We start from the raw sequence: 15,649 nt of genomic DNA on the forward strand, positions 1-15,649 counted from the left end.
GGAACTTTTCCATGAGGCCTCGGACCCCCAAAATGAGGCTTTTAGACCTCAAAGAGAGACCTGGTCAGACCAGAGAGCTGGGCAATCACCAGCCATGCAGCCATGGGAGCAGGTCTGGGCCTTTCTGGGTGACGAGGGCAGAGAGCAGCCCTTGGGAGAGGCCTGCAGAAGGGCCCTGGGTGAGAGCCTGCATCCCTCTGGGGTGGTTTGACAGGCAGTAAGGACCTTTGGCCCTCTATATAGGGGACACAACTCCATGTGCAGCCAAGTGCCTGCGTCCCACAGTGCAGCCGGTGTGGAACAACATCCTGCAGCACCCAGCACCGCAGCCATGGCAGGGCCTCGGCAGCCTCCTGTCTCCACAGGCACCTGGCTGCAGCTTCAGGAGCCTGGTCCCACAGCGCCAGCTGCTCCTTGCAGCGGGACAGATGGACAACCGATCCCAGCTCCTCTGAGAGCTGAGGTAACTGCAGCTGCCATTGTCACTTGTACCTTGAAAAGCTGCCTGGTCTTAATGCCCGTCCAATGCAGCCAGAGACATTTTGCAGGACTGGCCCAGCACCATCCAGCCGTGAGATGAAGGGAGACCACCCCCAATCCCACCGCCCCATCCTCCCACAAGGGCCTGAGGCATCCCAAACAGGGGACAGGTTTGGGGTGTGACAACAGACTCTTGACCACAGCTCTGTGGCTCATCATGGCAGCAAACCCAGGAGGTCCCCTGGTCTGGGCCAAACGGCATCTTGGGGCACGCAGGGACATGAATGCCCACGGGGTCAGCAGTCAGGACCCTGGGCATGGGATCTGCCGATGTGCAGGGCATGGGATCGGCCTCCTAAAGGTGGGACGCTGTTTCGGCCAGGAAGAGGTGGAATTTGACAGTCAAGATGCAGTTGAGACTAAAAAAATGCTGTGCGGGGCAACCAAAGTGACATTATGGAGCTAGAAAACGAGGATTGGGACACCAAGAAAGCCTCTCTGGGATTTGAAAATGAGACGTTGCTACTGAAACTGAGCCTTTAGATAGCAAAAAGTAGGCGGCTTTAGAGCCTTTGCTGCTGCAATGCTCCCACGCCAGAGCAGCTCCCAAGAGAAGCCCCAGGGTTCAGGACAAGCAATCCCCAGGCTGGTGCCTCCCGGCCTCTCTGCAGTGCCTCAGCACCTGCCTGCCCCAGGAGACAGAGCTGTGGCATTTCAGAGAGCTGCTCCTGGCTGTGCTGGTGGCTCTCAGTGCTGGGCAGAGCCAGCCCTGATGCCCAGGAAAGGTCCATGAGGCGAGGGGCAGGATGGGGAAGCCTCAGTCTCCCTCCCCTCGGGAGCACTGGCATGCTGGGGCGGTGCTTGTGTGGTTTCCTCAATGATGGTGACAGCGGTGACTTTCTGAAGTGGTTTAGCTGCTGGCATTTGCCACCCTGGGCAAGGAGCTTGCCTTGGGATGGGCAAGCAGGGATGCTGTTGGTCCTCCATGCAAATGATATCAAGGTCGAGCTGCTTCAGGAGGGGCCGTTGGTCATTGTCATGGTGTGGGACACCGTGGTGCTTTTTGTGGCTGCTGCCACGGGTATTTTCCAGGCAACTGATGGGGCTGGGAGCAGTGAGAAGCCTTTGTCCCTAGAGCTGTCCCTGTGTCCCCCTGCCCTGGGGCAGCTTCCTTCAGGCCTGTGTGACTGGGCTGGAGCGGCACTGCAGGGACCAGGAATAACCCAGGGGAGCACTTCTCCAAGCCATGGACTTCTCACAGGCTCATGCCCAGGTTGACAGTGAGGGCTGAGCTCGTGGGGCTGAGCTCGTGGTGGGGCAGGTCTGGGAGAGCCGTGGGGCTGGGCCAGGCTGGGTGAACAGTGGGGCTGGGTGGGCCGTGGTCAGCTCCGCAGACAGGAGGTGGCAGACGCCCCGTGGGGAGGCACAGGGTTCGTGGCTGCTGCCACGGGCATTTTCCAGGCTGCCCGGGCTGGAGCGGCACTGCAGGGACCAGGAATAGCCCAGGGGATCACATCTCCAAGCCCTGGGCTTCTCACAGCCCCGTGCCCAGGGCTGTGGTTCTGAGGCTGCCCACCTGAGTGCTGCCTTTCAGCCTCAGAGACGGCCGTGCTCAGGAGATGTCCTGTCAGGAAAACAGGAGCCTTCCACATCTAGCCCTGCTGTGCTCTCCTTGGGTGAACCCCAGTCCCCCAGGGACAGGCTGGAACACCCCACAGCCCCGGGGAGCAGATGGGGCAGCACCAGGGCAGGCTCTCAGTGGCCAGCAGGCTCTTCTGCACAAGCCCTGTGGATGATGGGATTGTTCCTCCAGGGCTTTCATCTGGGCTGCTTCTGTGCACAGAACCATAGCATGTGTCAGGTTGGAAGGGTCACTTCTGAGAGCTGCCAGCCGCAGCCAACAGGTCGCCCAGGCCCCCCTGTGGCTTTGGAAATCCCCGCCCACGACCGGTCCCACACCAGTACCAGACCTGCCCTCCAGTCACCGCAGCTCACTGGGAAGGAAGGAGATCACAAGGTCTAATGGCAACATGCTTGATTACAGATGTGCCTGCAGCCGATGGGCTCCCCAGCTCCCAGCCGGATCCAGGCCTGGAGCCTCAGGGCAATCCCGCCGGTACGTCACGCCAATGCGCCAGCGTTTAGGTTTTCGTGTGTCGCTCCGGGGAATTCACTGTGTTGTCTTGGCGTGTTCTCAGACACGCAGAAGAGCAGAGGGGGAATGGCTGAGGCTCAGGGATGTGCCCCAACGCTCACAAAGCCATCTCTCCCAGGCTTTCTGGGGCCTGCTGCAAAGCCAGCGGGCTTGTTGGGGCTGAGGAGAGAGTGGGTGTGGGCTGCAGGGAGTCCGTTCTGCCGACAGCTCTGTGCATGGTTGGCTCCGGGCAGCCAGGAACTGTCCGCACAACGCTGCTGTGTGGAAGGGAGAGACGAGCGCAGGGAGCAATCCCGCGTTTGGCCGGCACTCACTGCCGTTCCCATCTGAAGCCGTGTACGGCAAGATGTCATGGGAGCTTCTCTGGTCGCTTTGTTTACAGGCATGGAGGGAGGCGACGGGCGTCCAGCTTCCCAGCTGCCTTCCAGGACTGCACTGCAGGGAGGTGCCATGGGTACGTGGTGGCTTTTCACTTGCTTTGAGAGCTGCCAGCTCAAAGCCCCAGTGGGAGCGAGGCGTCTGTGGCAGGTGGGAGAATCCAGACCTGCCTCGTGTGTGCCGTGTCCTTCCTGATCCCTGTCCAGGTTCTGCTGTTCGGTTATCAGGGGGTATATCACAGTGTATGAGGGAAACTCCTCGTGACTCTTTGGTTGCAGATGTGGGTACAGGGAGAGCTTTCCCAGCCCCCAGTCCGGATCCTGCCCTGGAGCTCACCTGGCGTCGCAGGGGTGAGTGAGGAATCCGTCTCGACTGGCGTCACAGCCTGAGCGCTCGCTGTCAGGATTTCAGTCGGGAGAAATGTCACTTTAAATGTTCCTTCAGGTCGTCGAAGACCATGGCCCAGAGCTGAAAGGGGCAAATCTCCCCAGCAGACATCAGAAGTCCTAAAGGCAATGGTGAGGGACTTGATGAAAGCAGCACAAGGTGGGTCTCCATCACTCTTAACCAGCTGGGGTTTGAGATGCACGTACGGACAAGCTGTGGCCTACACAGCAGGGGGAGGAAGGCAGGCAAACAAAAGATGGCATGCAATCTCCTAGTGTGTCAGCGGGTCAGGATTTGCTGCTCACTGGTAAACGGGAAAGTGTCTGGCACCTAAATGCTCCTCCATGAATGACACGGAGTGATGTGACCAGCAGATAAAAGGCCAGGCTTTGCTCCTAAGCACTATCCATGTCCTTGGAGAAGTATTGCCTCCTGAAGAGACCACGCTCCTCAGGAGGAACAGGTGCATCTCATTCAACTGTCTCACTTTCTTTCTAAAGAGATCGACGGTGGGGCTGTGGGCAAGGAGGTGGTTCCGGAAGGACACAGACATCCAGTGCCATTCTCTGCAGACAACAAGACCACAAGCCAGTCAGACGTCGTGCCAGGTAATTGCTGTGCTTTGGTCGTCCAGAGTCACAAATCAAACCCCTGTGTGTGTGCCGGCTCTTCCCCCGGTGTCGCTGCTGCTCACGGCATCATCAGCCAGCCTGTGAGTGCAGGGAGCCTGTTCCAAAAGGAGCCAGGAGCATCCCAGAGCTTGCCGGGAGGAGTCCTGGGCACAAGAGAGGCGAGCGGCTCCCTCCCGTGCACTCAGGCCCAAAGGGATGCCCTGCCAGAGCGGGCACGGCTCAGAGGGAACCTGCCCATCCCCCTGCACCCTCTGTGCCGGAGCCACGCTGAGGCTTTACCTTTCTCTGACCTTTGGCAGTGCTGCCCAATCCCGGAGAAGCCTGGCGTGCCGGCAGAGATGAACGTTTCCCACTGAATCCAGGTACTGGGCTGTCTTGCATGGGCCATAAGGGAAGCAAGTCCTAAAACAGGGGCTTTCAAGTGGTGTGGCTTAAGGAACTTAAGATTATAGGAAACCTGAGAGGAGAAGGGGAGGCTTGCAGCGTTTCCTCTGCTGCTTCTGAAACCGAGGGAACATGGCAGTCCCAGGATGTTCACTGCTTCAGAGAGGCTAGAAACGTCAGAAAGAACATTTCCTGGACACCTGGGAGATTATCTGTGGTGCACAGGACATGCTCACGTCCAGAATTGTTCCTCCAGGTGTGGAAGGAAGAAGTAAACATGCAATGAGTGCAGGAAACATCCAAACATTATGTATAGAAGGCGCTGCGGCCATCCTGGGCTCCATCATCTTTGGCATGCTATTGTGTTGGGCCATCTCTCTCTGGAGGACGAGGCGGAAGTGAGTTGATGGGGGGCGGGTGGTCTCCAAATGTCTGTATTCCATGGCTGCTATTAGCCATATAGCCATTAGAGGTCGGGCAGAGAAAGAGAGGAGCCAGGCTGTCCCAGCTGCACCCCAACTCCCGTTGGTCTCTGAGAGGAGACGAGCCAGCGGCAGGCGAGCAGAGCCCCAGATGAGCCAGAGGGTGCCGAGCACCCCGTTTTCTGCCCAGAGCCCTCTGTGCCCACAGCTCCACATGCAGCTGAGTGCCTGTGTCCCACAATGTGGATGGCATTGAAGCTCACCCTGTACCCCCGAAGACCGCAGCTGGGACACATCCTCAGAATCCTCCTGTCTCCACAGGCGCAAGGCTGGCCAGTCCAGAACCAGCAGCTACACCTCATTGCTGGACAACCAGACAACAGACCCCACCACCGCTTAGACCTGGAACCAACAACAGACCAGGACCCCGTCACCCCACCCACATTCACCCTGGCCTTAATGGACACCCAGAACAGCCAGACACGTTTCAAGACCAGTCCTCACCCTAAATAAACCTGTAGAGCAAAACACTGATCAGAGCACAAATTTCTTGATCGTGACAGCAGCAAACCCAGGAGTTCCCTGGGCCAAACTGCACCTTGGGGCACGCAGGGCCACAGATGCTCACAGGGTCAGCAGGCAGGCAGGTGGGCATGGGACCCGCCCATCATGACACAGGGGCTATAAACCACACTTTGGGTCCTGTAAATGGGGGGAACCTGTTGCTTCCTCGATGGCCACAAGGCATCATAGAATCACAGAATCCCTCAGCTGTCTTTGCAGCAGGGACCTTTCACATCAACGAGTCCCACCATCTAGCTGGCTTGCCAAAGCCATCGCAGAACCATGTCCCTAAGCACTGCTTCTCCATGTATTTTAAATACCCCCAGGGCTGGTGACTCCACCACCTCCCGGGGTAGCCCCTTCCAAGGCCTAAAAACTTTCTATTGGAAGAAATTCTTCCTCACATCCAAGCTAAACCTTCCCTCGGCACAATTGAGTCCATCTCCTCTTGTCCTATTGCTTGTCACTAGGGAGAAGATGTCAGCCCCCCACCTCTCTACATCCTCCCTTCAGGGAGTTGTAGAGAGCCATTAGCTCTCCCCTGAGCCTCCTCCTCTTCTCCAGACTAAACAGCCCGGCTTCCCTCAGACGCCCCTCACAACATTTGTCTTCCAGTCCCCTCAGCAGCCTCTTGCCCCTCCTTGCCCAAATGAAGCTTTGGTCCATATTAGAGGGCCTGGGGATCTACAAGGAGGCTTAGAGCTGGAAAAGAGGGCATTGGGCCCCACACAGGAGAGTCTGGACCCTCAAAAGCAGGGCTTTGGCCTTCAGAACAGGACTTTGGGTGCTGACTATGGAGCCTTAGGTATTGATACGCGGAAAACACACTTTACAACTTAAAAAGTTATAAAGAAGGTATGTTTAATCGCCGGCGGACGCACGGGGGATAGTTCCTCCAAAGACGTGCGCCACTCGTACAGTAACGCACTCATATTTATACAGCCAATCGTACAAAACTCATAAGATTGCCCCACACGCCTGTACATATGCATGGCCTGTCCCGCTTCGTAGTAAGATGAGCATTTCCATAGTCTCCTCCTAGTGGCGCAGGCGCAGTGTCTTTTGAGGGTGGTCGTCGGGGGTCCCAAGATGAAGGCTCAAAGTCATCCTCAGATATAAACTTTTCACCTCTCTTCTTGACGCAGGCGTACTAGGCAAGCTGGGCTCTTATCTGAGCAGGGGGTAAAACCAGGCCCACCAGTCTTCCTAGTCCATATCTCTCTGGTCGTTTACGTATCTTAAGCAGGCCATCCATGGAATAACGAGTGTGACATTCCTACTGGCCAGACCCTCAACCATTTAATCCTATAACAAACAAACATTCCTCGTTTCAGTAGGAATATGTGGTTTTTACATAGAGAAACAGGGTTTGGCGCCCTCAGGTGATGCTTTGCAGCTTAAAAATGGGAGTTTGGAGTCTGAAAACAGGGCTTTGAGCATGAAACAGATGAGGCCTTTTTCCCTGCGTGAGGAGTTTGAGCCGGGGGTCGCTGCCGCCGCCGGCGCGGCCGCCTCGGGCTACCAGGCAGCTACCCAGCGCCGCCATGACACCCCGAGGCAGCACCACTCGCGCCCTGCGCGTTCCCGCCTTCTCCAGCGGCTCCTGGGTCCCGCCTGCCGCGCAGGCGCAGAATGCGGGAGCCGTCCCGGGGCTGCTCCGTTCCTCCCCGCGCAGGCGCAGAGGCGGCGGCCGCTCTCGGCCGGTCCTGAGGCGCCGCCGCGGGCGCCGGCCCCGCTCCGGCCTCAATCCGCTCCGGGTCGGCCCCATGAAGAAGAAGAAGCGGCGGCGGCGGCGGAGCGGCGGCGATGGGCTCGCTGAGCAGCCGGATGCTGAGGCGGCGGGTTGGCCTCCCGCTCGGCGAGGGGGCTGGCGGCGGGCGGAGCGGCAAGAGGAAGCGCGCTGGGGCCGAGGGGCCCGGGGACAGCGACAGCGACAGCGACGGGGAGGCCGATCGGGAGGAGCGGCTCCTGGAGACCCCCCGCAGGTGCGGCCTGCGCCGCGCTCGGCCCCGGGGACGCGGCGGTTCCGCCTCTGCGAGGCCCCTGCAGGCCTCGGCTGTGGCTGCCTCAGGGTGCTGGGGAGGGGCTGCGGTGCTGACGGTGGTCGCGGAGGCCCCTGGGCTGGCGAAGCGAAGGGCCGGGGGAGGGGGGGGGGGAGGTGCGGCTTCTGGGGATATCGGAGCAGCCAGCCCGGTGTTCAGGGGCCTGTAATGCGGGAAGGAGGTGGGGGGAGCTGGAGGGAAGAGGGTTGTGCTGGAGCTTGGCCGTGGGGCTGGGGCTTGTTTGCTTTGGGAAGGTCCCAGCAGGAAAGGAAAGGCGGGAAGGGAGGTGGCAGGGCCGGGGCTGGGGGGTGTCAGGCCCTTCTGGGGAGGGAACCCCCCCCCCTTGTTCACTCCTTGATGTCTGGGGCTGCTTCTGGAAGGGAAACAATGGGAGGACTGTACCTCTGTTTGCCTCTTGGTGTAGGAAAAAGTTGAAAAGCACTTCCAAGTATATCTATCAGACTCTGTTTTTGAACGGGGAGAACAGTGATATCAAAATTTGTGCTCTGGGAGAGGAGTGGAACCTGCATAAGATCTACTTGTGTCAGGTAAGAGGCTTTTCTTACTCGTGTAAAACAATATCTGGTCAGTGTGAAGTGTCAGACCGAGCCCAGAGGGTGGTGTTCAGTGGAGCAGAGTCTGACTGGAGGCCTGTTACTACTAGTGGTGTTCCCCAGGGCTTGGTGTTGGGTCCAGTCCTGTTTAATATCTTCATTGACAACCTTGATGAGGGAACAGCATCCACCCTCAGCAAGTACCTGATGATACAGAGCTGGGAGGAGTGGCTGACACGCAGGACAGAGAGACCTGGACCAGCTGGAGAGCTGGGCAGGGAGAAACCAGATGAAGTTCAACAAAAGCAAGTGCAGAGTCTGGCACCTGGGAAGGAACAACCATTTGTATCAGTACAGGCTGGGGGTGACCTGCTGGAGAAGAGCTCAGTGGAGAAGGACCTGTGGGTCCTGGTGGGTGACAGGGTGGCCATGAGCCAGCAGTGTGCCCTGGGGGCTGAGAGAGACAAGGGGATCCTGGGGGCATCAGGAGGAGTGTGGCCAGCAGGTCACAGGAGGGGATCCTCCCCCTCTGCTCTGCTCTGCTCAGGCCCCACCTGGAGTGTTGTGTCCAGTTCTGGGCTCCTTGATACAAAAAGGACAGGGATCTCCTGTGTCAGAACCTGAATTGCATCTTCCTCTGGTGTGGTCTGGAAAAGCTGCTGAGTGTCCTGCTCTCAGGGGGGTGGCTGGTGGGAGTGGACAGCAGGATTCTCTGAGCTTCCAGGCACCGTGGAGTGAAGAAGCCTTTAGACAGCAAAAAGAAGGTGGCTTTGGAGCCTTTGCTGCTGCAATGCTCCCACGCCAGAGCAGCTCCCAGGAGAAGCCCCAGGGTTCAGGACAAGCGTTCCCCATGCCGGTGGTGGCCGGCCTCTCTGCAGTGCCTCAGGACCTGCCTGCCCCAGGAGACACAGCAGTGGCATTTAAGAGAGCTGCTCCTGGCTGTGCTGGCCACCCCAGTGCTGGGCAGAGCCAGCCATGATGCCCAGTAAAAGGTCCATGAGGCGAGAGGCAGGATGGGGAAGCCTCAGTCTCCCTCCCCTCAGGAGCACTGGCATGCTGGGGTGGTGATTTGGTGGTTTCCTCAATGACTGTGACCATGGTGATTTTCTGGAGTGGTTTAGCCGCTGGCATTTGCCACCCTGGGCAAGGAGCTTGCCATGGGATGGGCAAGCAGGGATGCTGTTCCTCCTCCATGCAGATGATGTCAAAGTTGAGCTACTTCAGGAGGGGCCATTGGGCGTTGCCATGGTGTTTGACAGAGTGGTGATGTCACAGAGCCCTGCCATGGTATATAGTGCAGTGCAGTGAGGACCAGCACAGTATTGCTAGCAGCAGCAGCAGCAGCAGCAGCAGCAGCAGCAGCAGCAGCAGCAGTAGCAGCAGCGGCGTTAGCATTACAAGCATTATTCAGGCAGGAAGGGCCATGGGTCCCTCCTGCCTCCTTGTCCTTCTGTTGGTGGCCCTGCAACCCCAGGGGGTTGGGGCTGCTCGACGTCCACCTTTGAAATTAGGTATGTGGCAGGTGAGGGCTGCAGCCAGCCCTGGCAGCAGAACCCACTGCCCCTCTGGGTGACAGTGGGGCTGAGCTCGTGGTGGGGCAGGGCTGGGAGAGCCGTGGGGCTGTGCCAGGCTGGGTGAACAGTGGGGCTGGGTGGGCCGTGGTCAGCTCCGCAGGCAGGAGGTGGCAGACACCCCATGGGGTGGCACAGGGTTCGTGGCTGCTGCCACGGGCATTTTCCAGGCTGCCCGGGCTGGAGCGGCACTGCAGGGGCCAGGAATAGCAGCTCACTGGGAAGGAAGGAGATCACAAGGTCTAACGGCAACATGCTTGATTACAGATGTGCCTGCAGCCGATGGGCTCCCCAGCTCCCAGCCGGATCCAGGCCTGGAGCCTCAGGGCAATCCCGCCGGTACGTCACGCCAATGCGCCAGCGTTTAGGTTTTCGTGTGTCGCTCCGGGGAATTCACTGTGTTGTCTTGGCGTGTTCTCAGACACGCAGAAGAGCAGAGGGGGAATGGCTCAGGCTCAGGGATGTGCCCCAACGCTCACAAAGCCATCTCTCCCAGGCTTTCTGGGGCCTGCTGCAAAGCCAGCGGGCTTGTTGGGGCTGAGGTGAGAGTGGGTGTGGGCTGCAGGGAGTCCGTTCTGCCGACAGCTCTGTGCATGGTTGGCTCCGGGCAGCCAGGAACTGTCCGCACAACGCTGCTGTGTGGAAGGGAGAGACGAGCGCAGGGAGCAATCCCGCGTTTGGCCGGCACTCACTGCCGTTCCCATCTGAAGCCGTGGACGGCAAGATGTCATGGGAGCTTCTCTGGTCGCTTTGTTTACAGGCATGGAGGGAGGCGACGGGCGTCCAGCTTCCCAGCTGCCTTCCAGGACTGCACTGCAGGGAGGTGCCATGGGTACGTGGTGGCTTTTCACTTGCTTTGAGAGCTGCCAGCTCAAAGCCCCAGTGGGAGCGAGGCGTCTGTGGCAGGTGGGAGAATCCAGACCTGCCTCGTGTGTGCCGTGTCCTTCCTGACCCCTGTAGAGGTTCTGCTGTTCGGTTATCAGGGGGTATATCACAGTGTATGAGGGAAACTCCTCGTGACTCTTTGGTTGCAGATGTGGGTACAGGGAGAGCTTTCCCAGCCCCCAGTCCGGATCCTGCCCTGGAGCTCACCTGGCGTCGCAGGGGTGAGTGAGGAATCCGTCTCGACTGACGTCACAGCCTGAGCGCTCGCTGTCAGGATTTCAGTCGGGAGAAATGTCACTTTAAATGTTCCTTCAGGTCGTCGAAGACCATGGCCCAGAGCTGAAAGGGGCAAATCTCCCCAGCAGACATCAGAAGTCCTAAAGGCAATGGTGAGGGACTTGATGAAAGCAGCACAAGGTGGGTCTCCATCACTCTTAACCAGCTGGGGTTTGAGATGCACGTACGGACAAGCTGTGGCCTACACAGCAGGGGGAGGAAGGCAGGCAAACAAAAGATGGCATGCAATCTCCTAGTGTGTCAGCGGGTCAGGATTTGCTGCTCACTGGTAAACGGGAAAGTGTCTGGCACTTAATGCTCCTCCATGAATGACACGGTGTGACGTGACCAGCAGATAAAAGCCCAGGCTTTGCTTCTAAGCGCTATCCATGTCCTTGGAGAAGTATTGCCTCCTGAAGAGACCACGCTCCTCAGGGGGAACAGGTGCATCTCATTCAACTGTCTCACTTTCTTTCTAAAGAGATCGACAGTGGGGCTGTGGGCAAGGAGGTGGTTCCGGAAGGACACAGACATCCAGTGCCATTCTCTGCAGACAACAAGACCACAAGCCAGTCAGACGTCGTGCCAGGTAATTGCTGTGCTTTGGTCGTTCAGTGTCACAAATCAAACCCCTGTGTGTGTGCCGGCTCTTCCCCCGGTGTCGCTGCTGCTCATGGCTTCATCAGCCAGCCTGTGAGTGCAGGGAGCCTGTTCCAAAAGGAGCCAGGAGCATCCCAGAGCTTGCCGGGAGGAGTCCTGGGCACAAGAGAGGCGAGCGGCTCCCTCCCGTTCACTCAGGCCCAAAGGGATGCCCTGCCAGAGCGGGCACGGCTCAGAGGGCACCTGCCCCGTCCCCCTGCACCCTCTGTGCCGGAGCCACGCTGAGGCTTTACCTTTCTCTGACCCTTGGCAGTGCTGCCCAAGCCCGGGGAAGCCTGGAGTGGCCGAAGAGATGAACGTTTCCCACTGAATCCAGGTACTGGGCTGTCTTGCAGGGGCCATAAGGGGAAGCAAGTCCTAAGAAAGGAGCGTTCAAGTGGTGTGGCTTAAGGAACTTAAGCGTATAGGAAACCTGAGAGGAGAAGGGGAGGCTTGCAGCGTTTCCTCTGCTGCTTCTGAAACCGAGGGAACATGGCAGCCCCAGGATGCTCACTGCTTCAGAGAGGCTAGAAACGTCAGAAAGAACATTTCCTGGATACCTGGGAGATTATCTGTGGTGTACAGGACATGCTCACGTCCAGAATTATTCCTCCAGGTGTGGAAGGAAGAAGTGCACGTGGAATGAGTGCAGGAAATATACAGATATACTGTATAGAAGGCGCTGCGGCCATCCTGGGCTCCATCCTGTTTGGGATGCTGTTGTGTTGGGCCATCTCTCTATGGAGGACGAGGAGAAAGTGAGTTGATGGGGAGCAGGTGGGGGGCGGGTGGTCTCCAAACCTCTGTGTGCCTTGGCTGCTATTAGCCATGAAGCACTTAGAGGTCGGGCAGAGAAAGAGAGGAGCCAGGCTGTCCCAGCTGCACCCCAACTCCCCTTCGTCTCTGCGAGGGGACGAGCCAGCGGCAGGTGAGCAGAGCCCCAGATGAGCCAGAGGGTGCTGAGAACCCCGTTTTCTGCACAGAGCCCTGTGTGCCCACAGCCCACCCTGTACCCCCAACACCGCAGCTGGGACACGTCCTCAGAATCCTCCTGTCTCCACAGGCGCAAGGCTGGCCAGTCCAAAGCCAGCAGCTACACCTCGCTGCTCGACAGCCAGACAATGGAAGCCGGCACCGCTGAGAGCTGGAACCAACATCAGAGCAGGACCCCCTCACCACATCCACATTCACCCTGGCCTGAATGGACATCCAGCACAGCCAGCCATGTGTTTCAAGACCAGCCCAACACCTACCAGCCCTCCAATGAATAGAATCCACCCCCCACCCCGAATAAACGTGTAGAGAGAAATACAGATCAGAGCACAACTGTCTGGGTCGTGACAGCAGAAAACCCAGGAGTTCCCTGGGCCAAACTGCACCTTGGGGCACGCAGGGCTAAGGATGCTCACAGGGTCAGCAGGCAGGCAGATGGGCATGGGACCCCCTCATCATGACACAGGTGCTAGAAACCAGGCTTTGGGCCCTGTAAATGGGGGGAACATGTTGCTTCCTCGATGGCCACAAGGCATCATAGAATCACAGAATCCTTCTGCTGTCTTTGCAGCAGGGACCTGTCACATCATCAAGTCCCACCATCCAGCTGGCCTGCCAAAGCCATCACAGAACCATGTCCCTAAGCACTGCTTCTCCATGTATTTTAAATACCCCCAGGGCTGGTGACTCGACCACCTCCCGGGGCAGCCCCTTCCAAAGCCTGAAAACCCTCTATTGGATGAAATTCTTTCTCACATCCAAGCTACACCTCCCCTGGCACAACTGAGGCCATCTCATCTTGTCCTATTGCTTCTCACTAGGGAGACGAGCTCATCCGCCCCCCCCCCCCCTCTCTACATTCTCCCTTCTGGGAGTTTTAAAGAGCCATTAGGTCTCCCCTGAGCCTCCTCCTCTTCTCCAGACTAAGCAGCCCGGCTTCCCTCAGACGCCCCTCACAACATTTGTCTTCCAGTCCCCTCAGCAGCCTCTTGCCCCTCCTTGCCCAAATGAAGCTTTGGTCCAGAACTGTAACTGGAAAGTCAGCCTGGCAGCCCTGGAACACCAGGGGCACAACCCTCTCCAATAACCCTTGAAAAGCTGCCCAGCCCCAATGCCCATCCAATGCAGCCAGAGACATTTTGCAGGACTGGCCCAGCACCATCCAGCCCTGAGATGAAGGGAGACCACCCCCAATCCCACTGCCCCATCCTCCCGCAAGGGCCTGTGGCAGCCCAAACAGGGGACAGGTTTGGGGTGTGACAACAGACTCCTGACCAACAGCTGAGGCTTCAACATTTATTTCCATGTAACAGCTCAGCAATAAATGCAGATCAGAGCTCAGCTGTCTGGATCATGACGGCAGCAAACCCAGGAGATCCCCAGGTCTGGGCCAAACAGCATCTTGGGGCACGCAGGGACATGAACGCCCACAGTGTCAGCAGTCAGGACCCTGGGCATGGGATCGGCCTCCTAAAGAGGGATGCTGTTTGGTCCACAAAAAGGTGTTTTTGGAAACTCAAGATGCAGTTGAGACTGTAGAAATGATGTCCTGGGCAATCAAAGTGACATTGTGGAGCTAGAAAATGTGGATTGGGACACCAAGAAGGCCTCTCTGGAGTTTGAAAATGACACTTTGCCACTGAAACAGAGCCTTTAGACAGCAAAAAGAAGGTGGCTTTGGAGCCTTTGCTGCTGCAATGCTCCCACGCCAGAGCAGCTCCCAGGAGAAGCCCCAGGGTTCAGGACAAGCGTTCCCCATGCCGGTGGTGGCCGGCCTCTCTGCAGTGCCTCAGGACCTGCCTGCCCCAGGAGACACAGCAGTGGCATTTAAGAGAGCTGCTCCTGGCTGTGCTGGCCGCCCCAGTGCTGGGCAGAGCCAGCCATGATGCCCAGTAAAAGGTCCATGAGGCGAGAGGCAGGATGGGGAAGCCTCAGTCTCCCTCCCCTCAGGAGCACTGGCATGCTGGGGTGGTGATTTGGTGGTTTCCTCAATGACTGTGACCATGGTGATTTTCTGGAGTGGTTTAGCCGCTGGCATTTGCCACCCTGGGCAAGGAGCTTGCCATGGGATGGGCAAGCAGGGATGCTGTTCCTCCTCCATGCAGATGATGTCAAAGTTGAGCTGCTTCAGGAGGGGCCATTGGGCGTTGCCATGGTGTTTGACAGAGTGGTGATGTCACAGAGCCCTGCCATGGTATATAGTGCAGTGCAGTGAGGACCAGCACAGTATTGCTAGCAGCAGCAGCAGCAGCAGCAGCAGCAGCAGCAGCAGCAGCAGCAGCAGCAGTAGCAGCAGCGGCGTTAGCATTACAAGCATTATTCAGGCAGGAAGGGCCATGGGTCCCTCCTGCCTCCTTGTCCTTCTGTTGGTGGCCCTGCAACCCCAGGGGGTTGGGGCTGCTCGACGTCCACCTTTGAAATTAGGTATGTGGCAGGTGAGGGCTGCAGCCAGCCCTGGCAGCAGAACCCACTGCCCCTCTGGGTGACAGTGGGGCTGAGCTCGTGGTGGGGCAGGGCTGGGAGAGCCGTGGGGCAGTGTCAGGCTGGGTGAACAGTGGGGCTGTGTGGGCCGTGGTCAGCTCCGCAGGCAGGAGGTGGCAGACACCCCATGGGGTGGCACAGGGTTCGTGGCTGCTGCCACGGGCATTTTCCAGGCTGCCCGGGCTGGAGCGGCACTGCAGGGGCCAGGAATAGCAGCTCACTGGGAAGGAAGGAGATCACAAGGTCTAACGGCAACATGCTTGATTACAGATGTGCCTGCAGCCGATGGGCTCCCCAGCTCCCAGCCGGATCCAGGCCTGGAGCCTCAGGGCAATCCCGCCGGTACGTCACGCCAATGCGCCAGCGTTTAGGTTTTCGTGTGTCGCTCCGGGGAATTCACTGTGTTGTCTTGGCGTGTTCTCAGACACGCAGAAGAGCAGAGGGGGAATGGCTCAGGCTCAGGGATGTGCCCCAACGCTCACAAAGCCATCTCTCCCAGGCTTTCTGGGGCCTGCTGCAAAGCCAGCGGGCTTGTTGGGGCTGAGGTGAGAGTGGGTGTGGGCTGCAGGGAGTCCGTTCTGCCGACAGCTCTGTGCATGGTTGGCTCCGGGCAGCCAGGAACTGTCCGCACAACGCTGCTGTGTGGAAGGGAGAGACGAGCGCAGGGAGCAATCCCGCGTTTGGCCGGCACTCACTGCCGTTCCCATCTGAAGCCGTGTACGGCAAGATGTCATGGGAGCTTCTCTGGTCGCTTTGTTTACAGGCATGGAGGGAGGCGACGGGCGTCCAGCTTCCCAGCTGCCTTC

General features: G+C 58.4%; 2 protein-coding genes and 1 long non-coding RNA gene across 6 annotated transcripts in view; all 3 read left to right on the forward strand.

The window, feature by feature from the left end:
* LOC311199913 (uncharacterized protein) overlaps positions 1-15,649 on the forward strand; it is a 33,519-nt gene that overhangs the window by 15,549 nt on the left and 2,321 nt on the right. Inside the window, exons 4-5 of one of the 3 annotated variants that reach the window (XM_084274057.1) lie at positions 4,673-4,814; positions 5,160-5,356. The exons of the other annotated variants lie outside the window; for them this stretch is intronic. Coding sequence (XP_084130183.1) covers positions 4,673-4,814; positions 5,160-5,238 — 221 coding nt within the window. The 3' untranslated portion in view covers positions 5,239-5,356. Of the gene's footprint in view, positions 1-4,672; positions 4,815-5,159; positions 5,357-15,649 lie in introns of those variants that run through there. 3 annotated transcript variants of the gene reach the window in all.
* LOC311199717 (uncharacterized protein) lies at positions 7,108-10,714 on the forward strand (the record flags this gene model as incomplete). Its single annotated transcript, XM_084273852.1, has 4 exons — positions 7,108-7,387; positions 7,869-7,992; positions 9,837-9,908; positions 10,604-10,714. The coding sequence occupies exons 1-4, from the start codon at positions 7,209-7,211 to the stop codon at positions 10,712-10,714; spliced, it is 486 nt and encodes a 161-aa protein (XP_084129978.1). The 5' UTR covers positions 7,108-7,208.
* Positions 11,176-12,682, forward strand: LOC311199830. Of its 2 annotated transcripts, none has more exons than XR_014617779.1 (3): positions 11,176-11,319; positions 11,644-12,297; positions 12,433-12,682. It is a non-coding gene; the product is annotated as an uncharacterized lncRNA (long non-coding RNA). The 2 variants fall into 2 exon arrangements; XR_014617780.1 differs by having other exon boundaries at positions 11,644-12,127.

This window comes from Gallinula chloropus, assembly GCF_964237585.1.
Source record: "Gallinula chloropus genome assembly, chromosome: 21".
Lineage (NCBI taxonomy): Eukaryota > Metazoa > Chordata > Aves > Gruiformes > Rallidae > Gallinula > Gallinula chloropus.